This window comes from Eurosta solidaginis, chromosome 4 (assembly GCF_040869045.1).
Source record: "Eurosta solidaginis isolate ZX-2024a chromosome 4, ASM4086904v1, whole genome shotgun sequence".
In the NCBI taxonomy this organism is placed as follows: Eukaryota; Metazoa; Arthropoda; class Insecta; order Diptera; family Tephritidae; genus Eurosta; species Eurosta solidaginis.
The window spans coordinates 13,112,975-13,136,678 of record NC_090322.1 but is presented as its reverse complement, the minus strand read 5'-3'; the positions used below and the strand labels follow the sequence as shown (position 1 = coordinate 13,136,678).

The following is a 23,704-nucleotide window of genomic DNA, read 5'->3' as shown; positions in this document are numbered from 1 at the left end:
TTTCAACCTCTAAATTTTGTGTCACATTTTCTAAAATTTCATAAATTTTTAATGACGCGCTTAAAGAAGTATAACATAAAACATTTTTTTTTACGAAATGTTTTCCTCATTTAAGGTTAGTGTTTTTTCTGAGTGTAAATCAATGTTAGCTTTGACCCCTGTGCGACATCCTTTGGCTATCTCCAATTGGGACCAAAATTTATGTGTAATATTCTTGACCTAGGTGCTACCCTTTGCGTTAATGAGACTGATAGAAATCTTTTATTGGATTTATAAGGTCCACTCTAATGTACATACATATATTCGGCAAATATAAAATCAACTCAACACCACCAACGAAAGTCAGCAAAATCACTTCATAAATCAACCTATTGTCACAAATTTGCTGTGTTAAAAAATATAAAAAAATGTTTGACAATTTTGCCAAATATCAAATCGCAACAGCGGAGTGCTAGACTAAATGAATGCCCCAATGTAAATTCGATGAATGCATGGTTTTCCAGTTTTTGTAAAAAGACAAAAACAAAGCATCTGGATATATTTTGACAATTGATGTTTACCAGCTGTCAAAGTCATGATGACCATTGCCGTGACACTGACGTTCAGCCACGTAAAGGTATTGACAAATGCACTTCCATTGCGCATACTAATTATAAAATCAGTTCAATAACATTAGAAGTAAGGATTTTCATTTTGACAGCAAAGACAATTAAAGGTATCGAACTTAAAACATTTTAAAATTACTCTCGATTGTTGATTGATATATATCAGATTGGCTCGAGGAAAACAATTGCCTGCACTTTGAGACGAACACGGAGGCTCAAGAGTGTTCTAGTTGTAAGCTATAGTGAATAAGCCCACATCTGTTTTCTCGGTTTCGCGCCCAACCCGACAAGAACGCTTCACTACGACGCGACCATTCTCCTTTCACTATTTTATTAACCTTTGGACTATATTTCTCCAACCTGGGATTTTCCGCTTTTTGGCTGGACCACACAATATCTGCACAAACATTTTTCCGTGAGCCTCTCTTCGCCCTATGAATTTCGCGATGCGCTTTCCGCGACATCTGCGGGCTTAAGCATTTCATCGACCTGTCTTCGAAGAAGACTCAGCACTTTGCTTCATTATGGCGGTTGTGCTTTTCCTCTAAATTTTCTTGGATTTGGTAGGTTTAAAGTGGCGGCCTCCGCTGCCTAAGGGGAGGCTAACGTAGGTCATTGTGGCCCGTTGTAATACCACGAAGGAGCTGTTCATTCCTTCTGTAGAAAATGGTTCATACACAAAAGAAGCTAAACCAGACCGTTTTCTTAATGTGGCGCAGAATGACGTTTATTTTTGCAGATCCTAACTCCACAAGGCACCGAAAAGAGTGTCTGTGGAAACATCGGTATATGTATCTTCTTAGAGATCAAGCAGTATTATGTGTACTAGATTGGAAGTTTGGGATTCTTCTAGTTCCTATATGGTGCAACCTCCTTGGGTTGTACCTGGTATGTTTCTTAATGCTCCTGGAATTTAATTCAGTTCGTAGACAGAGGATTTCTAAAGACTTCTCCCTCTCACATAATCTGATAAGGATGGCCTATCAAGGACCCTCCAATCATACCTTGATATATCACGTTCAGAACTCAATGCGATGTTTAGAATATTGCTGGGATGTTGGGCCAACATATGTAGGGACACTACCCCTGTTGGCTATCTGCAAATTGCTTTGCAGGATATTACAAAATATAGACATAGCTCTATTATTTGTATCACCTCCTTCTCACGCATTGTGGTGCGCATTTGCATCCGCGCGGGTGGTCCGCCCTTTGTTCTCTTCATCTTCCTCTAGTCTCTCGTACTACCCTGGTGGGGTTTCCGTATTATGGGTCGTGTAGCAGGATGCCAGAACGAATACTTGCTTATTTTTCGCTCGATGGTCACCACTGTGAGGTCGCCAGTAATGTAATTAGGCAGCATACATGAGTGTAGCTGTTTCGTTACCAGAATTGCCACCCTCATCCATATATGTAATACTTCTCTATCACTACTACTGAACTGTGCAGCCTGTCAAACATTACAGTACAGATATACAACGAGAGAAGGAGACAAAATCTCAAGGCTGTCGTTAAATTTTTGTAAAAAAGGGGCTTAAATATATGTATATTTCAACAAGTCGTCTTGCTTCTATCAATATTGTACGTTAGGCTCTCCAAATGAAAAAGTAAGCTTTTGTTTTCCATTAGTATTATAAAATTTTTATTGGTTTAAGAACTCCGCAGAATAGCATTACCGATTTGTGCTGAATGCGCAGATATACGGATGTAAAGGAGCCCTTAGTGACCAAAACGCGACAAAAAAAGCAAATAATGCCAACTGACAACTACGAATTTCTCATGCACAGAATTAACAGTTACAAAATATGCGTAGGCGCCACGAATGCATTAATTGAAAACAAATCTAGTTAGCGGTCGTAAGATTTTCAGCTGTTATAAGTAAATTTAATATCAACAAGTAAGGAAAGTTAAGTTTGGGTGTAACCGAACATTACATACTCAGCTGAGAGCTTTGGAGACAAAATAAGGGAAAATCACCATATAGGCTAGGGTAACCCTGGAATGTGTTTGTATGACATGGGTATCAAATGGAAGGTATTAAAATGTATTTTAAAAGGGATTGGGCCATAGTTCTATAGGTGGACGCTTTTTCGAGAAATCGCCATAAAGATGGACTAGGGGTGACTCTAGAATGTGTTTATACGATATGGGTATCAAATGAAAGGTGTTAATGAGTATTTTAAAAGGGAGTGGGCCTTAGTTTTATAGGTGAACGCCTTTTCGAGATATCGCCATAAAGGTGGACCAGGGGTGACTCTAGAATGTGTTTGTACGATATGGGTATCAAATGAAAGGTGTTTATGAGTAGTTTAAAAGGGAGTGGGCCTTAGTTCTATAGGTGAACGCCTTTTCGAGATAACGCCATAAAGGTGGACCAGGCGTGACTCTATAATGTGTTTGTACGATATGGGTATCAAACTAAAGGTATTAATGAAGGTTTTGAAAGGGAGTGGCCCTTAGTTGTATATGTGAAGGCGTCAATAAACCAATCCAATCAACATGTTTCATCCCTTTTTTCGTATTTGGTATAGAATTATGACATTTTTTTCATTTTTCGAAATTTTCGATATCGAAAAAGTGGGCGTAGTCATAGTCGGATTTCGCCCATTTTTAACACCAAGATAAAGTGAGTTCAGATAAGTACGTGAACTAAGTTTAGTAAAGATATATCGATTTTTGCTCAAGTTATCGTGTTAACGGCCGAGCGGAAGGTCGCACGGTCGACTGTGTATAAAAACTGAGCGCGGCTTCAACCGATTTCGCCCATTTTCACAGAAAACTGTTATCGTCATAGAAGCTTTGCCCTTACCAAATTTCACAAGGATTGGTAAATTTTTGTTCGACTTATGACATTAAAAGTATTCTAGTCAAATTAAATGAAAAAGGGCGGAGCCACGCCCATTTTGAAATTTTCTTTTATTTTTGTATTTTTTGCATTATATGATTACTGGAGTTGAATGTTGACATAATTTACTTATATACTGTAAAGATATTACATTTTTTCTTAAAATTTGACTTATAAAAAATTTTTTTTAAAAGTTGGCGTCTCTTTATCCGGGTGTGTTAATTTTTATTAAGAACACATATAGTAATAGGAGTAATGTTCCTGCCAAATTTCATCATGATATCTTCAACGACTGCCAAATTACAGCTTGCAAAACTTTGAAATTACCTTCTTTTAAAAGTGGGCGGTGCCACGCCCATTGTCAAAAATTTTACTAATTTTCGATTCTGCGTCATAAGTTCAACCCACCTACCAAGTTTCACCGCTTTATCCGACTTTAGGTAATGAAATATCGCGCTTTTTCTATTTTCGAAATTTTCGATATCGAAAAAGTGGGCGTGGTTATAGTCCGATATCGTTCATTTTAAATAGCGATCTGAGATGAGTGCCCAGAAACCTACATACCAAATTTCATCAAGATATCACAAAATTTACCCAAGTTATCGTGTTAACGGACAGACGGACGGACGAACGGACATGGCTCAATCAAATTTTTTTTCGATACTGATGAGTTTGATATATAGAAGTCTATATCTATCTCGATTCCTTTATACCTGTACAACCAGCCGTTATCCAATCAAAGTTAATATACTCTGTGAGCTCTGCTCAACTGAGTATAAAAATGTCGAAGCGTTGTTTTTTGTGTGATAAAAAGAGAGACAAATTTAATAATACTAGCCGGACCCGCGCGCATGTTGCGCAACAAAATCCAAAACACGCGTCCGGCTAGTATAAATAAATTAGCGGTACCCGAGAGATGATGTTCTGGGCCACCCTGGTCCACATTTTGGTCGATATCTCGAGAACGCCTTCACACCCCTTTTAAAACCCTCATTAATACCTTTAATTTGATACACATATCGTACAAACACATTATAGAGTCACCCCTGGTCCACCTTTATGGTGATATCCGAAAAAGGAGTCGCCCTTTAGAACTAAGGCACACTCCCTTTTAAAATACTCGTTAACACCTTTCATCATTTGATATCCATATCGTACAAACACATTCTAGAGTCACCCCTGGTCCACCTTTATGGCGATATCCCGAAATGGTGTCCACCTATAGAACTATGGCCCACTCCCTTTTAAAATACTCTTTAATACCTTCCATTTGAAACACATGTCATACAAACACATTCCAGGGTTACCCTAGGTTCATTTTGCTAAATGGTGATTTCCCTTATTTTGTCTCCAAAGCTCTCAGCTGAGAATGTAATGTTCGGTTACACCCGAACTTAACCTTCCTTACTTGTTTTTTACTATTTATGTAAATAAAGTACTTTGTATGGCTGCAGCCCATATTTAAATAACAAATACATCAAGCCTTGTATTGTATTTGTTGGCCTTTTCATTGTTTAATCGACTAAACTAATATTTTATAACAATTAGTTTGCAGAAGTTGGGTAAAGGGGATAATGACCCGTTCTCACCCCTTTAATACTTTTTTTACACACGCTACTACAATTCACTAACACTAACAAAGCCCGCGTATGCGCAGAACATACATTTGCACAGTTTCAGCAAATAATGGTTGACAGAAAATTTGCACATTAGGAAGATAGGAAGGTATTGATATAGAAGTATTATATATATGCCCTTATCCTGCCTTTCGATTGTGCATAGTAAATACAAAGCCAGCGTACGCTAAAACCTACCTTTGCTCTCATTCAGAGCCATCACTTCTGCATCAGCGCTCCGTCAAACCCAAGGAGGAGTTCGTTCGATGCCCCTTTACTGTGTTGGAGGTTTATATGTAACACTCGCTACTAGAAACCTTTGCTCTCATTCAGAGCCATCACTTCTGCATCAGCGCTCCGTCAAACCCAAGGAGGAGTTCGTTCGATGCCCCTTTACTGTGTTGGAGGTTTATATGTAACACTCGCTACAGCATGTGCTGTTTCTCACTATTCAACGTCCTCCTCTTGCCCTCTTGGTTTAGTACTTTCGAGGTCCCTTAGAATCTCGCCAGCTTCTAGCATACTTGAGTTGTTATCCTCGGGATTTCTATTTCTGAGTCGCAGATATAATCTGCCTGTGCCAAAGGACATTTTCTAAAGGTATATGTGAGCCTCCAACCTAAGCATAACTACTTTCCTCCTTTTTAGTCTGGACAGATAATTTTGGACAACTTTACAGGTAACTTGATATGTTGCATACTCCCACACCCAACGCACTTATGCAAATTTACCAAAACTGAAGCGACATGAAACATTTTTTTTCACTTTTACAGCCTAGTCTTTCCTAAAAATATCTCAGTCGATTTTGGATTTTTTTTTTTTGTCTCGATTTTTATTTCTGTTTTTAGTTTTCATTTCGCACTATACTAAATGTCAGTTCATCTTTCCAACGTACATTATTTCATACATACATTCATTCAACTCGATCAGCCGTCAATCCTGCCAAGCAGCTACTAAGCACACCATTTTGAAAAGCTGCCAAATGGCCAAAGATCTAACTAAGCATATTTTATTCGATGCGATCCACCAAAGCCAACACCAACATCAACGATCGGTCGCCAGCCCGCCTGGCACCTCCAACGCATGCGCGCACAAACTTTAGTTCGTAAATTTTATTATAAAAGCCAGCGGTCCGATCACTGCCAACACCAATCCGTTTTCTACCGTTAGGCCGTGAATCGCAAAAATGTACGCGCAAAAGACGAAATATTTTTATTTGATAACGATATTGGTTGTAAGTACAAAACTCGTCACAAAAATAGTATTAGATAAATGTGAATAGCAAAGCAATTTGATAACTGAGCAATGGCGATCAAGTGGAGCTGCATGTGAATGAGTGTGTGTGTGTGTATGTGTGTGGATAATGGAAAAGTGAAGCTAAAGACATTTGCGGATAACTTAAAAAAGGACTATTTTAAAAAACAAAGTTGAAACAATCGGCATGAGAGACTTTAGAAAAAAAAAATTTAATCAATACAAAAAGAAAAACCAAATATTACTGTAATAAAATTTTGGTTGAATTAAACCAGAATAAAACAACTTTCAAAGAACAAAAAAAATTTTGAAAAGAATAAAGTTACATCACTTGATTTTAAATAAAAAAAAATTAACACCTCAGAATTTTTTTATCCAAAAAGTCATCAAACTCAAAAACACAACAATGTATATAAATTTAAACTCTTGTACGGTTTCAAAAGTAAAACAACAGTTCTCAAAAATTAAAAACAGATAAATTCTAGTTAACATGAATGTTAATTCAATCTGTTACATTCAAAATTCTAAATTTTTGAAAATCAAATTTCAAAATTTTAAATCTCAAACAAAACCTTAAAGGTATGTAATAATTTCGGAAAAATTGAAACAACGTGACAGCAAGACGGACAAGGCTACAGCTGTTTCGAGATTATACCACGTAAATCTCTTTAAAGCCTTTTCTCCCGTGAGTGGTATTGAAACTCGCATTCCTGTGATGATTGAACTGTTGACCAACACAGTCAGCCAAAGCCATGCCTTTGTTGTTGTGCCACATTTCCCCAAGTGCGTTCCTTGCACAGGTTAATGGTGTTCTAGTTTGTGCCAAAACTACGCTTTGTTGTTGGCGGTTCATTTTAGCCTTGTAAAACCTCTTTCCCGGTAGTAGTATTCGAACCCGCACTCCTGCGATGATTAAACTATTGTTGTTGTTGTTGTAGCGATAAGGACACTCCCCGAATGCCTTAGGGAGTGTTATCGATTTTGATGGTCCTTTTCCAGATGTAGCTCCGGTACGTTCCGGTACCTGGCCCGATCATCTCGGGAACGATTGGTTATGACCACATGCGACCTTCTAGGCCATACCGCCCCCCGTATTTATTCGCCTCTTACGACAGGCATATGTACCTATCGCGGCTATATTCTAACCTCCTAACCCGCTGGGGGTTGATTGAGCTATTTACAATTGCCTTCTTTGCATAGATTCATTCTTTCCACAGTCATACCTTTTTTGTTAGCTTTTGCCAAAGCTATGCATTGTTGTTGGCGGTTAATTTTAAAATTCATAACTAGTTCTTATTTTCAAGTGACATTCAAATCATACCGTTAAAAAAAATTGAAAACTAGTCAAAAAAAAAATTCAAATTTCGTCTCAAAATTTTTTTCTTTTTTAAAACTTCGTTTTCGACTATAATATTAATTTTTTATAATTTATCAATTTTTTTTTCCAAAGAAATCACAACTAAAAAGTACATCAATGTAAAAAAATTGAAGGGTCCTCATTCGCCTGGAAATGTTTTTAGAGAAATTTCGGGACTTTTTTGAATTTCTTCCTTAAATAGAATTGAATAATTCAAATTTGAGTCTTAATTTAACTGAAAACTTAAAAAAAAATCGAAAATTCGCCTAAAAATCTTATTTCTGATTAATACTTCTACTCCCTGATGAAGATGTATAAAAAGTATCGAAACGCGCGCGAGAATAAGGAAAGCGTAGTTTTTTATATTATTTATATCATCTGCCAAGCTCATTAAAGCAAACTAATAAATTTAGAACCTGCAAATAAAAGTTATTTTTAATTTATATCTTTTTGAACAAAATTTGAGTCTTCCGTTTTGATAAAAAAAAATAATTATGAAAAAAAATCAACATTTCATTGTAGAGAATTGTGAGAAATCTTTTTTGCTGACGGCACGTAGAAAGGTCTTTGCGTATTCTCCGCTTATAAGTCTTTAGGGAATCGCCTGATGGATGACCCTTAATCAGGGATAGCCAATAATGAAAATATTCATATTTCTATGAAAATCACAAGAGTTTGAACTTTGTTTTTAGTGAGATCAGATGCAGGCCAGTTTTGTTTTTAATCGAATGACAAGCTTTTGAGTTCTTCATAGGAAATATGAAAATAGTCATTATCGGCGATCTCTGCTCTTAACACAGGCGAGATATGAACACAAAGGCCACTAAGTGTTGCCGATACCACAAAGCCGCAAAGTAATTGGTGACAAAAAAAGTTTTGGTGTTAAGAATACTATGAGCTAGCAGGGGCCTTCCAGTTTTGAGTTTGTGTCAAAGAAGCGACGGGCATACAAAAAGAGCCTGTTGAGAACTCATAGCAAGGCAGACCATAACATTTTCAGAAGCGGTGTACCTTCTTCGCATCGCCATAACAATAACTCTGTGCTTGAAATGTTTAGATATTCAGGTCGACATTTCAGCCGCCAAAATGCATAGTCCTCAAAGGGCCAGTGGTTCATCTATATTTCCGTGCCATAACATACCATTATTCAGCGTAAAAGCTACCTGGATGTCTTCTGATACAAACCGAACAAATCTAGTTATAACCAAATGCGGACATATCGCTACTGCGAGATATAAAGCATAAGTTTATCATATATGTCACATTTATCTCATATCTTTAGCTTTTACACACCTAAAGGGGAGGAGCGAAAAAAGTGCTGATAAATTTATGGGTCTGCGAAGAATTCGTGGTCGGCTTAATGTGTGGATTACCCAATCAATTTTAAGTCTTCCAAGTGAATCATGTAAAGTGACAGAACTTGTACAGCCGAATCGACGGGATATCGAACTTCCGCTGCTCAGTAGCAGCCTTCTTAATAAACGCTAGGCACATAGAGTCGACAACCAAGCAGTCCAACTTAGTTGGTTGTCTTGTTTGCACTCTGTCGAAGTAATTCTCCAAATATTTTCTCTAAACTGGGTGAGTGCCTTTTCATTACTTTGCTTCCGAAGGTGTGTGTCGATGGGAATGCCTTCAAGGCCGGAGAACCTTTAATCATTCGCAACACCTAAGCAAATCAGCGTTATGCTTTTATTAGAAACGCTGTCTTCATATCATATCGAGATGTTAAGAGAGTTTATGTAAAGTTGAGAAGCCTTAGTTGAGATAAATTTTTAAATAAATTTCCAGAGAGAAAGAGCGTGAAGCATAGAACCCTATCGCTATGCAATATAAAAAAAGTAATGTTAGATGCTACAAATGACGAGGTGTTCAGAAGACTTGTGCCAGAGTTAGAAAATCATGGAGTTAATTTTTGAGTAATTTCCCTTTGAACTAGAGATTAACTCTTGGAAAATAATTCATAGCCTGATGACATAGCATTATAACAAGAAAAATCCACAAGGTGGCTCGCGTATCGACGTATTAAGAAACTTATTTACAAATTTGGAGAATCTTGCAATGGATTTTTAACTGGTTTCGAAGTAAGGTTAGGTAAAGAGGACGTGTGTGGGAATTTCTCTAACTTCCACTCGGAGACATTTTTGTCTATTGTGAGTGCCCTCAGGGAGTGCCGGTCCTCAACGAACCACTTGCTTTTTTTTATTAACTTAAGTAGGACTAGAAGATCCATCTTCCCAACCCCAGCCAGACTGTCGTAAAGCCGTGTGTCCGGAAACCTAAATCGTCATGTCAGCAGTTCGGAGCATCGGCAGAGAAAATGTTAAATCAACTCCTCTTCCCTCCTCATCCTGAAAGCTTCTGCAAAGGGAGCTTTTTGGTATGCGCCACCGTCGGAGCATTAGCGATGACCTGTGAAGACAACTGTAAGTACTCTCACTGCAGTTTTCTTTAGCTAGCGAATGAGACTAGTTCCTTTTCTATCCAAACGTGGCCTTAAGTAGGACCTTGAGACCTTGCAAAAACTCGGCAAATTCATTTCCTTCAATAAGCTGTACCCTAAGACCTAGCGACTGTCGATGTATACAGAAAATTTATGTTTACGTACCAATTCAGCGCATATTTATAATTTTTATGAGTTGCGTAGAGGAAATATTCGCCATGGTGTGGAGGTAGTATGGAGGCTCGCATACCACGTCGAAGATCTTGGATTAGAATTCCGGGAAAAACACGATCAAAGTACCTACTTTAGAAAACGGGTTTCTTAGCGAGGAAGCCCCTTGGCCGTGGTTGGGTATAATTGGCTGTATTGCTGTCACCGAAAGGTAGTCTTACATACATATTATTACAGAACATGTTTACGGGAACAGTTACTACTACGATTATGATTACAGTTATGGTTGCGGTTTCATTTCTTGCTTTTAAACGCCACGCTATTGTCTGCCTACCAACGTATAATAGCTCGGGGCGCAGTAGGATAATCAACGCCAGATCATGAGCACAAAGTGAGGATATAAATTAAAATAAAAAACAAAAAAAAACAACAAATGCGATTTGTTGTTGTTAAACTGATATGCTTTTGCTTCAAATATCCGCTTGTGCTGGTTGCCACCAACCAGGCGAAGTGAATGAACCGCTGCAGCACAACGTCTTCAACTGTGTCGGCGCATGTGCCAACAGCGCCTACTGCATACGTTATACCGTTATGCCATTGCATGGCATGAGCGTTGTGCCAAAAAGAAAGCGAAAGTGCTGCAAATGTTAGCTTGCCAATTGCAATTGCATATTGTAGTTGTATTTGTGTGAATGTGTGCGAGTGTGTCTTGATTTAGTTTGTGCTTTCATTACATTTGTGCATTTCTTCGCGGCCGATTGTATAATTGTTTCAGTTTTTTTTCTCAATTTTTTCTTGTTGTTGCTGTTATACTAGACATGTTGCTTAGCTACTTTGCAATTGTTGCACGTAATTACTGTTAATTGGCGTTTGGTAAACGATTGGGAAATAGTATGCTCTGCACAAAAAGTCAATAACATTAGAGCATAAATTGTTGCAGCGTGTTGTTTTTGTTGTTGTTACAATAAAAGTATACGTTAGATACTCGAGTTTGACGTAAAACATTTTGAACTTGGCGGAATTGATTTGATCACTTCACCATTTTGAAGATGTGATGATGATGATGATGCAACATGAATACGGGAAATACGCGCATGCGTGATGTGATGAATTGTTTAATAAGTAAATCTGACTCTGAACTGGTTTATATCACACTTTTGGCTTAAGAGGTTAATTGATTGCATTTTAGGACGAGGAAAATAGCTGCTTAACATTTTTTGTATGAAAAGAGGTGGGAGAAAAGGGGTTAAACAAAATTTCGTTAAAAGCTACTATAGGGTTAAGAAAATTTTTCAGACTTTTTTGTTGCTGTCTCCTCATTATATTATGTATGTCAACCCAACCACTGCGTCAAAATAAAAAATAAATTCAATAGAATATTTTTCTTAGCGGCGGTTATATGGTTAAATATTTTTAGTTGAGTTTTCATCAGAAGCCTGTACTTATCTAAAAACTTATATCGTATTTGGTAAATACGATAAAGCGTTCTTTATTTTTCAATAATTCTTTAGCAACTAAAATTTATTTAGAGTGAAAATATTTTTTTCATTTTGATGTTTTACAAAAAGTTATATAAAAAATTGGTTGATAAAATTAAAATAAACAAGTTGTTTTTTAACAAGTGAATGTCCTACATATTTCCCCCTCCAGAGACTTTGTTTAACGATGAAGTCTCGATCTAAAGCGTACATGACGTGGAATACGACTTCTTACATGAGGGTGTATTGGAACACAAATCGTTCGAGGATCTTCACAAATATCAGTATTAAATACGAATGCTGGCTTGAGTCGATCAATTGATATTGATTTGGTACAATTATTAATATTGACGTTAAAAACTTTATCATTTCTGCTCACCACTAGATATGGACCATCATACGGTGACTGAAGAGACTTTTTAACAGCGTCGCGACGAACATATACATGAGTGCAAGTAGCAAGATCTTTGTGTACGAAAACAGAACGATTTGATTTATACGAAACTTCAATTGGACGCAGCGAGTTCATTGAAGATTTCAGTTGCTTGACAAATTCATCGGAAGGAGACAAATCATTCTTAGCGTCGAAAAAATCACAAGGAAGCTTTAAGGAAGTTCCATAAACCAGCTCAGCAGGACTGGCATTTACATCTTCACGTAAACTTGATCGCAGTCCTAACAGCACAATTGGTAAAATTTCCATCCAGTTTTTAGTGTTGTGACACATGAAAGCAGTCTTCAGCGAACGATGCCACCGCTCAATCATACCGTTGGCACAAGGATGATACGACGTAGTGCGTATTCGTTGAGAACCAAGAAGTTGTGCAAGTTCCTTAAAAAAATTGGATTCAAATTGACGACCTTGATCCGTTGTAATTTTTGAAGGAACTCCAAACCGAGATATCCACCCATGAAATAAAGCTTCCGCCACAGAACGGGCACTTATGTCAACTAAGGGAATTGCTTCCGGCCAACGAGTGAACCGATCAATGCAAGTTAAAATATACGAATATCCATGTGAGGAAGGCAATGGTCCAACAAGGTCAATGTTAATATGCGAGAAACGTGAACTTGGGTTTTCATAACTACCTATCACACTATGATTATGACGATGAATTTTTGATCGCTGACAATTAGCACAAGCTTTTGACCATGTCCTAATATCTTTTTTCAAATTCGGCCATATGAAACGCTGTAGAATTATTCTAGCTGTCGCATTAGCTCCTGGATGAGACATATTGTGAATAGTATTAAAAATGTCTCTCCTAAAACCAAGTGGAATGTATGGTCTTGCATTGGATGTGGATATATCACAAAATATAGGCTTCGACGACGATGGAATTGTTATAGATTTAAAAATTAAAGATGAAGAGCTTGGATTCTCAATTAACTCTTTTAGTTCTGTATCTTCTTCTTGAGCTTTTGCTAACTCTTCATAGTTGATTAGATTCGGAGAATCAATAGTCGAAATTCGTGAGAGAGTATCTGCTATAATATTTTCATTTCCTTTGATATCACGTATGTCGGTGGAAAGTTGCGAGAGAAAATCCAGTTGACGAAACTGCCGAGGCGAAGCTTTTTCAGGTTTCTGTTTAAACGCAAAAGTAAGGGGTTTATGATCCGTATAGATTATAAAATTACGACCCTCTAGCATATAGCGAAAATGCTTTACCGTAAGGTATGCCGCAAGAAGTTCTCTATCATAAGTACTGTAACGTTTCTGGGTGTCATTTAGCTTCAATGAATAGAATCCCAGAGGTTTCCAAACCTCATCAACTTTCTGTTGTAGAACACCACCAATTGCTTCGTCAGATGCATCAACCATAACAGATATCGGTGCAGAATCTATAGGATGAGTCAATAGAGTACCTCGAGACAATTCATTTTTACATTTTTCAAACGCGGATTGAGCTTCAGGTGTCCATTCGATTTGAGATTTGTCATTCTTCTTATTACCTTTCTGATAAATAAGGAGTGGAATTTGCATCTCCGCCGCATGTGGCAAAAATCTTCGGTAAAAATTCAACATCGCAGTAAAACGTCGCACTTCCTTGACAGTTTTCGGTTGCGGAAAGTTTATAATTGCATCAACTTTCTCAGGAATTGGTTGAATGCCTTGAGCAGACACTAAATGGCCGAGAAATGTTACTTTATCTTGTCCAAAATGGCATTTCGCAACATTTACTGTTAGACCATATGACTGAAGGCGATTAAACAATTGCTCAAGATGAAATAAGTGTTGTTCAGAGGATTCAGAAGCAATTAAAACATCGTCGAGATAAGGGAAACAAAAGTCTAACCCTCGAAGAACCTCATGCATGAACCGCTGAAACGTTTGAGCGGCGTTACATAAGCCAAAAGTCATAAATCGGAACTCAAATAATCCGAACGGGGTAATTATAGCCGTTTTTGAAACATCGGTAGGAGCAATCGGAATTTGATTGTAGGCTCGAACTAAATCAATGGTAGAAAAAACTGTCTTTCCTGAGAGCCCATAAGCGAAATCATGGATGTGCGGAATGGGATAACGATCAGGAAGAGTTTGAGCGTTAAGACGACGATAGTCTCCGCACGGACGCCACTGGCCATTTTTCTTTAATACCATATGTAACGGACTTGACCAAGAACTTTTAGATGGGCAACAAAGTCCTTGATCGACCATAAATTGAAACTCTCGTTTTGCAATTTCGAGCTTGTCCGGTGCTAAACGACGAGGCCTTGAGAATATCGGAGGACCTTTTGTCTCGATGACATGTTCAACACAATGAGGAACTTTTTTCTGATGCAACGAATGATTCGTTAAATCCGGATATTTAGATAAAAGTTTATGATATATGGTTGAACTTACAAGAGTCTTTATCGCTGGTAACTCTCTTAATTCACATAACTTACCGGAAGAGCTCAGACCAGTTTCACAATCTACCAAACAGCCTTCTTTTAAATCCACCAACAATCCAAAATGTTTCAAAAAATCTGCGCCAATTATAGGACTGCTAACATCAGCAATAATGAATTCCGAAAGCAAAGGAACGACGTAAACCAAAAGTTGGGGTTAAAAGTTGAGTACCAAATGTGTTGATAACTGTACCATTAGCAGCAAAAAGTTTGTATTTGTCTTGCTTTTTGTTAGATATACCTGCTGATGGGAGAACCGACACATCCGCTCCAGTGTCTATCAAAAACTTTTTGTTGGTGGACTTATCAAAGATATGTAAACGATTAATTGTAGAGTATCGGCCACTAGCTTCATCTAGTGACCGACCGGCGAGTTTCCCTGATGGTGTTGCTTGAATGAACACGGCTGTCGACAATTCCGGGCTTGAGACCTAAATCTACGATGATAATAGCACCACTCGGTTGTATTAGCTGACTTAGTTGTGTAACGCCTATGCGAATTTGAGCGACTTCTGCGTCGAAAGTGTTGTTTTTGAAGATTGCCAATAGCTGTGCTCAAAGTTGTTATTTGTTGTTGAAGATCCGATAGATTAGGAAACGATTGTATTGCTGCGATAGTTGATTGTTGTTGTGCTGAAATTGCTTGAATTTTATCTGCCATTACTGCAAGTTTATCCAACGTTTCAGAAGATGTTGCCAAAACAGCTTGCGTTTGTGAAGGTAGACGTTGTAGCCACAATGTTCGCAGGAAGTCATCGGTAACTCCACCATGCGAGAGACCACGCATTTCCCGCAGAAGACAACTAGATTTTTTGTCCCCTATGTCCAAATCGTTCAACAACTTTTGGATTCTCTTCTCCTCGGAAATTGAAAAATGATCGATGAGACGTTGTTTAAGCTGCGAATATATATTCTGAGGTTGTGCCAGAATAATATCGCTTACCTGACTTAATATATCAGATTCTAATTCAGGAAGAATCGTGAAATATTTTGTTTTCTCTGACACAATTCCGTGATGTTCGAACTGTGCCTCGATTTGTGCAAACCATATCAATGGGTTTTCCTTCCAGAATTTCGGAATTCGTAGATGAATTCCTCCTTGTGAATTGCTTGAAGATGGCACAATCGTGTTGCTGATTGTGGATAGCGGATTCGTGTTTATTGTGGTTGATTGCTGTGATGAAACGGCATTGTCTCCGGAACGTGTATTCGGCATGATGCGTATGAATATGTTCACTGGTTCGGGGTCACCAATATATCGTATTTGATAAATACGATAAAGCGTTCTTTATTTTTCAATAATTCTTTAGCAACTAAAATTTATTTAGAGTGAAAATATTTTTTTCATTTTGATGTTTTACAAAAAGTTATATAAAAAATTGGTTGATAAAATTAAAATAAACAAGTTGTTTTTTAACAAGTGAATGTCCTACAAACTCATCAAACAACTACATAAAAGAGACAAACATATTGTGTAAAGATTTTAGAAGGTTGCTAAAGGATTAAAAAGCGCTAGAAGTTTTTATCGAACAAGTTACACTGAAAGTCATCTGAGTCAAAAAATTACACAAGAAAAATATGAAAATGAGCAATTTTGAAATACACTTTTTTATTAAAAGTTATTCATTTTTTGAAGTTCGTTGGAGGGTTAAGAATCTTTTATTACAACGAATCTTTCGTCTGGCGGTTGGCCAGATATGTAGTATCCTCAGAAGACTTTTCGGCGTGGCTCTGTCATCAGTTTATCACACGATATCAGTAAGTTTTGACAGGTGCCATAAGGTTAACTTCGTCTTAGTAAGGCGCTGGAGGCGGGACTGGGTGCAAAGAAAGGATGCATTTTCAATCTACAAAAAGGTTACAAAATGTAATGCGATGTGAGAGCGGGTGTCTTTTGTGCTTATCTTAAGGTGTCGCTGTCAGTCCATCTTACCAACTTTGCTAATACCTTCCAAGCGGCAGGTCTGGCTATAGAGAGGGCGTGTACGCTCCTTTCAGAGAACTCGGTGAAGGGGCGCCAGATCTGCATTTACTCAGATAACCAAGCAGCCTCATGGCGCTTAACTTCTTCATAATTTTGTCTAAGGCTGTCGTCAGCAGCTGCAAAAGGTGGTTTCAAGCCACAGCTTACTTTTTTTTTTTTTTTTTTTTTTTTTTTAATGGACGTTGTGGCAGCGCGCTGCCCTCAAGTGGCCCAATGAAACCAGGCTAATCCTGTTCACGCGATCGATTTATATATATATATAATAACTTTTTTTTTTTTTTTTTTTTTTTTGCCGAGTCTTTGATGGGCAGCGGTTTGTCAAGCGTCACGATCTGAGACTGCTCAGCTACAGAAGAAATTTCATCAGCCAAGCGTAATACTTAAAGAGAACAGAAGCAAACGTATTATACATTAATTTAGAGAAGTGAGAACAATCTTTTTTATAGAAAAAAGGGAGTCCGAGCTATCAAATGTGTTTGAGTGAGAGTTATAATCTTGGCATAAACGCCGAAAAGGTTCATTTTGTTCGAAATTCGTTCTACATTGTTTCAGCAGAAGAGGTTTGAAGTGTCTCGATGTCCGAGAGGGAACGCAAAAGTTCACTTCATTCAGAAGGAATGGGCTCGAAATTGATCCATTTAAAAGTTTTGTCATAAATATCACCCCAAGCATTTCCCTTCGACTAGCAAGAGTTGGAAGATTGATAAGCTTTAATCGATTAGTATAAGGTGGAAGATTAGTTAAAGAGTCCCATTGGAAATTTCTTAAGGCAAATAGTAAAAATTGTTTTTGTATTGATTCGAGACTGTCTGCATGGACTTGATAACGCGGATTCCAAATTATCGAGCCGTATTCTAATATTGGCCTAACTAATGTTGTAAAAAGTGCTTTAGTTATGTAAGGGTCGTTAAATTCTTTTGACCACCGTTTAACAAATGCAAAAACACCTTTGCCTTTATTCACTGTAGCATTAATATGAAGATTGAAACTAAGTTTGGAATCCATCATGACTCCCAAGTCAATAAAATTATTTACAGTTTCTAGACTATAGTTGTTAATTGTATATGAAGCTGGTGGCGAAACTCTCCGAGAAAAACACATGAATTTACATTTTTTGAGATTGAGCGGCATATAATTTACATTGCACCAGGTAACCAAGTGATTTAAATCCATTTGAAGCAAGGAATGTTCCTCAACCGAGGCACATGATTTGAAAAGTTTTACATCGTCTGCGTACATCAAGATTTTTGAGTATTTAATTGTACCAGATATATCGTTTATGAACAACAAGAACAGAATCGGACCAAGATGGCTGCCCTGAGGAACACCAGAAGAAACATTGATGACCCCAGAAAGTGTATTTTTAAAGATTACTTTTTGCGTACGATAACCAAGATATGAAGAAATCCAACATATAAGACGGGGTTGAAAACCGAGTTGACTGAGCTTATGAATAAGTAATGGGTGTGATACTTTGTCGAAAGCTTTACTGAAATCGGTGTAAATTACATCAGTGTGAAGGCCTTTTCTAAATCCATTCGCACACTAAACCCATGAGTGGGTACCTGAGGACAACGAGAGGGCAAGTGAACTTCCAAAGGCAGGGACCCTGCTGTACGCTACGGAGGCGGATATCCATTATCCGCTTACATCAATCAAAAGAAACATACATGGCACATTCAAGGAGATAGCGGTCTACAACTCATACTCCTCGAACATCTCTTGAATAACCAAGCAAACCCGTCCGAATAACGACAGTAGAAGAAAAGAGGATCTACTAAATAGTTCAAAGAAAGAAATCTTTGGGATCACTTCCATTACGGGACACTGCCCGCTCGGCCTACATGCTGAGAGAATGAGTGGGCTACCTGGGCCTTGTGAGTCTGTGGTATCTGGACGGAGCAGCAACCAACCAACCATGGCTATTTTTATGCAACAACCGTGTACACTTTAAAAATTTAATTTAAGAGTTGCTTGAGGGTAAAACAATTCTTTATTCAACAACTACAGAAGTGGAACCCGTCTATCGAAGTTTAATTTAAACATCCAAAAAGTGCAAATAAAAGAGGTCAGTAAAGGGTAGTAATTAACGTTATTTAAGCAAATTATTGGTGTATGCAAGTCACCTCATTATCAACTTATTTGCTCAGAAATTATCTGTCTACAGTGCATATGGTTATTATGGCCTTGAGTTGCCGCTAGAGGGTTAAAATAATATGAAAAATTATAACAGAAAAATACTTCACGGTCTTATCAAGCAATTAGTGCATGCAAATCCTTAATAAAGGAGTTTTTGAAGTGTTCGATCAATATGAGCCCCACTAATAGACACCGAGGCTTAATCGATGACTCCAACTTGACGCTCTCTAACGCAACGACTCTCCACCCTGAGCTCAAAACAAAAAAAATTTTGAAAATAAAGCTCAAAAGATACGGTGGCGATCATGTATGGGGAATCTTATCCACTTAAGCCTCAATAAACATGTTTTAGGTATACCAAATAACAAACCATTTTACTTCCTTTATATTAGGTCGGTTGAATGTTTGTCCGCTTTTCATACAAATCTTGCAATTGAATTTTAAGTAACTTATCATTGAGCTACTAGCGTGAAACTTTACACATAGGTTAGAACACCATGACAATGCAACAAAAGGAAAAGAAATCCGTTAGATGGCGCACGGCTCGAAATAATTAGATAAGAATTTGAAAATCTTCAAACCAGCTTTTAAGTAACTTCTCGATGAGCTAGAGACTTGAAATTTCAAACTTAATTCAGAGGTCAATGACGGCCGATGACACGATACAACAAGTATCGCTGGGGGCGCACGGGATGAGATATTTAGAAAAATCGTACGAAACGGAGGGAATTTTGGGATTGTTTTTATGTAAGTTCTCATTGAGCTACAACTGTAAAACTTCACAGATCGGATAAGACGCCAAGAAAATTTAAGAAAAGGAGAAAAAATTCTGTTAGGTGGCGTACGGATCGAAATATTTAGATAAGAATTTTGAAATTTGGTGTTTTGAGATCGATTTTCAAGTAACTTCTCATTGAGCTACAAACATGAAAGCTCAGCAGGTTAAGACACCGTGATAAAGGAACAAAAGGAGAAAAAATGCCGTTAGGTGGTGCACGGATTAAAAAAATTAGATAATAATTTCGAAATTTGAGTTAGTGGCTAAAAATTTAGAGCTTAATTCAGAGTGACAGCCGATGACACAATACAAAAAGTTTCGCTAGGGGGCGCACGGACTTAGATATTTAGAAAAATCAAACGGAACGGAGGGAATTTAGGATTGATTTTTATGTAAGTTCTCATTGAGCTACAAGCGTAAAACTTAACAGATAGGTTAAGACACCGAGAAAAAGTAAGAAAAGGAGAAAATAAAAATAAAATAAAAAAAATTTCAAGCATTTCTTTTATATAAATGGACAAAAAATCAGCGAAAAATGTCTCTTTATATAAAGACATATTCTTGCTAAACTTTGATTTTTAAATTTTGACATAGAAATTGCAAAAATATTTATGAGAAGTAAAAATATAAAGGTGGAGCGCAATTGATTGACTAATAATATCTCCTTTCCTACCAACTTACCAATCCAAGTAAGCGGCGCTCCACTTTTATATTTTTACTTCTCATAAATATTTTTGCAATTTCTATGACAAAATTTAAAAATCAAAGTTTAGCAAGAATATATTTTTATATAAGGAAACATTTTTCGCTGATTTTTGTCCATTTATATAAAGGAAGTGCTTAAAATTGTTTAATTTTTTTTTTATTTGACTCACAAGTTCTTCATGTGGACTTTCCCTAGTGCAGATCTTTCATATTAAATCTATGGTCTTAAACAACTTTCTAATCCAAATATTTTCCGCTCTCTTTTTTTTCAAGACTTTAGTTTACTGCCACACTGCCGAATCACATAGTAATGGACGCTACAGTCGACGCAGACCCTCAGTTGGGAGCACTAGAGCAAACGCAGAAGATGCAACGGGGAAATCTGATGCCACAGCAGATGCGACAGCGCTAGCTTCTATCCATACTGAGGAAAATCCGCAAAGACGAGTCTATACAAGTGATGGAGAAAGTAAGTGTTGTAGTTCTAAGCTCGATATTTAGCTCAGTATAACTTGAATGGCGCATGTTACCTTACTTTTAGATTATCCTTATGGCAATTTGGAAATAAATCTTATAAGACCGGAGAGCGAAAAACCTGTGCATACACAAATCACAGCCAAGTACACGACCAGTTTAAGCGCGGCACGACCTTATGACTCAAGTTCACTGGAAGATGCCGAAACTGCTGAGGAATATGTGGCTAAAGCAATGAAATTACGTTTTGGCACTCGCCTGCGCGAGCCCATACGCATAGTGTCCACGGAAAGTGCAGCCATTCAATCGTCTTCTCATGCAGCCACCGCCGCCGTACAAACGAATGATGAATCAGGTAATGATGGCGAAGACGTTGGACAACGTAACAATAAATATGAATATTATAATATTGTCGCAAGACAGCAGCAGCAGCAACAACAACAACAACAGGAGCAACAGAAACAACAACAACATCAGCAGCAACAGGAGACACAGCAATTCGCAGGAAATCGTAAGGCAATATTGGGCGCACAAATACGCGCGCAGCTGCAAGCACAAAATGAGCAAGCGCAGCAACAAGTCGAAAGTCAGCAGCAGCTGGAACACCAAAGAGAGCGTGGTCAATTAAATTTTCAAAATAGCGCTGGCGCACAGCAATCAGCGCCGAATTACAGCCAAGAACCGGTAACACGTTCCTACGAAGTATACGACCATAGCATTAACTCATATGAATCCAATGGCGATAGTGGAGTAAGTGGTGGCGCCGGTGCGGCTGCGGGTGCTGTTGCTGGTGCAAACTCTGTCGCCGCGTCCGATGGCACCGATATTGATGGCGTCGATCGGCATTATCGCACAAAATATCTCTTTCATCCTGCCTACAATGCTGGTAGCACATCGTCGCAGCCAGAGTCTGAGTCCGAACAGTTACGCGTATCGGCCTCAACTGAAATACCAAAAGCTGAAATAATGAAGCAAATCGAAAAATCCGTTATGAAATACATGAAAGAGCTTGAAGCCGAAGGCAAGATTTTAACTGCGCCACAAGAAGCACCACCGAAGTCATATTACAAAATGGTCACCACCGTGCCGACTGGGGAGAAACATGCCACCTCAACAACAGTACGTCCAAAATACTCAAGCACAACGCCAGCGCATAATACACTCTATGGCGACGGTTCCACTACACACTCCACACATCGCACGCCAGCACAAGGTACCTATTCAAGCTCGTCACGCCATCATTTACCCAAACAACATGGAAAATCAGCACAACGCTATCAATCTGAAGCAGAAACAAGTTATCAGACATCAGCTGGCACACAGCAGTCACATGACATTGGCGACGCACTTGCGCCAAATGTAGAATTTGTTTATAAAATCAAAACGCGTGCACCACTGCAAACAGCCACCGTTAAAACAGTATCGAAGCCTTATACGCTGCCACTGAAAGGCATCTATGATCAATTCGATCACACCTCCGTGTTGAAAAATATGGAAGACTTCGATCTCTCACATGCAGTGGATAAACAAGAGCCCGACGAGCGACCAACTGGTGTTACAGTGAAGCCGAGTAAGCTCTACTTCAATTCGGAAATCTATCACGACATCAATTCACTGCCGTTCAAATCGGAAAAATCGCATACGCTAGCTGCTGCAGCTGCAGCTGAGTATCGCAAATTGAAAGCATCCAATAGCGAGGTGGTGAGTGGTAGTGAGTACAAAGGCTACTCTGGCTACTTTGCGGAGCCAGCGCAACCAGCTGAAACAACAGATGAGAAAGAGACGAGTATTTTAGCTGGCGCACAAACCTCTGATGATGGATATCCCGTTATGAATCCGTATCAGTATGTGCTAAAAAAGGAACCATTACCGAGTAAGTATGAGGAGGCGAGCTCAAGTTGGATGGAAGCGCACGCGAAACCAATTTACACGCCACTTTCTGCTGCTGCGCAAAAGGGTCTCGAATATGACAGCTACAGTCCGAAATTTAATAACAATCCTGAAGGATATGGCTATCAGCACGCGTACAAGCATGAACGTGAGCCCCAACACGGCGTGCATAAGTATGGCCGTTTATCAAATGGCAGCAGCGGCAAGCGTGGCAAACGCGGCGGTGGCTTACCTTATCCCAATGTAAGTAAGAAAGGATTGCGCGGCGCGCCCGCAAAGGATATTGAAGCCAATTTGGCGCTGCGCCCACCACCGAAAAACTAAAGTGCAAACACAATATTTAATGCAACAACAACAGGCAGCAATTGAGGATTAAGTGGATAAGCGCCTAACTTTTTTCTCAACGGTCAAGTATAGCTGCATGACGCTTGGCAATTTTTCATTTTTATTGATTTATTTGTGAGCGCCGAAAATTATGCAATCAATTTGTATTATAAATAAATTGTTTTGAACGCATATTATTATAAATATACGTATATATGTACAATTAAAAAAATATTTGTACGCCAATTTTCAAGTGCAATTCTAGTTTAAAGTTAATGTAATGAAATGCAATAACGGTATTTAAAGATATCTACATGTATGTATTATATTTTCTAGTAAATTTACTTATTTATTTTTCAACTATTTTGTATTTATTTATGTAATAAATTTAAAACAGAAATTTGTTTTCATACTTATTCAAATCAGCGCCTAAAGGCATGCAATATTAATTTGAAATACATACATGCGCGAAATTTATAATAATGCTGCATATTTACAGGCGCAACTGATATTCCTTTAAGGCCCGGTTTTTCAGTACAAGTTCAACTCAGTTTGTCAGTTAAAGTACGCTTAAACTTATTCTGCAGTTTATCAGTCTACTTTAACTGAAGTTTAAGCTGAGCTTAAGCAGCCGATCTGGCAGGGTTAAACTCTAGTGAACCTATCAGTTATTTGCGTTCGTTCGAAAGGGCGTCGAATATACCCAACAAGCACTTGGGTTTGAGAGAGCCCATGTTGATAACTAGGCA

The 23,704-nt window shown here is 38.2% G+C and overlaps 1 protein-coding gene across 1 annotated transcript; it reads left to right on the top strand.

The window, feature by feature from the left end:
• The first annotated feature begins 19,428 nt into the window (after nt 1-19,428).
• On the top strand, nt 19,429-22,955 carry LOC137248410 (uncharacterized). The gene is made up of 3 exons (XM_067779350.1): nt 19,429-19,455; nt 20,541-20,736; nt 20,809-22,955. Exons 1-3 carry the CDS (start codon nt 19,429-19,431, stop codon nt 22,953-22,955), a joined length of 2,370 nt encoding a protein of 789 aa, XP_067635451.1.
• The last annotated feature ends 749 nt before the right edge of the window (nt 22,956-23,704 follow it).

Coding starts and splice junctions, on each gene's coding strand:
- LOC137248410 (XM_067779350.1), top strand. CDS start 19,429: ATGACGGCCGATGACACGATACAACAA. Junction 19,456..20,540: donor CCGATGACACGATACAACAA/GTATCGCTGGGG, acceptor TTTTTTTTCAAG/ACTTTAGTTTACTGCCACAC. Junction 20,737..20,808: donor CTATACAAGTGATGGAGAAA/GTAAGTGTTGTA, acceptor CCTTACTTTTAG/ATTATCCTTATGGCAATTTG.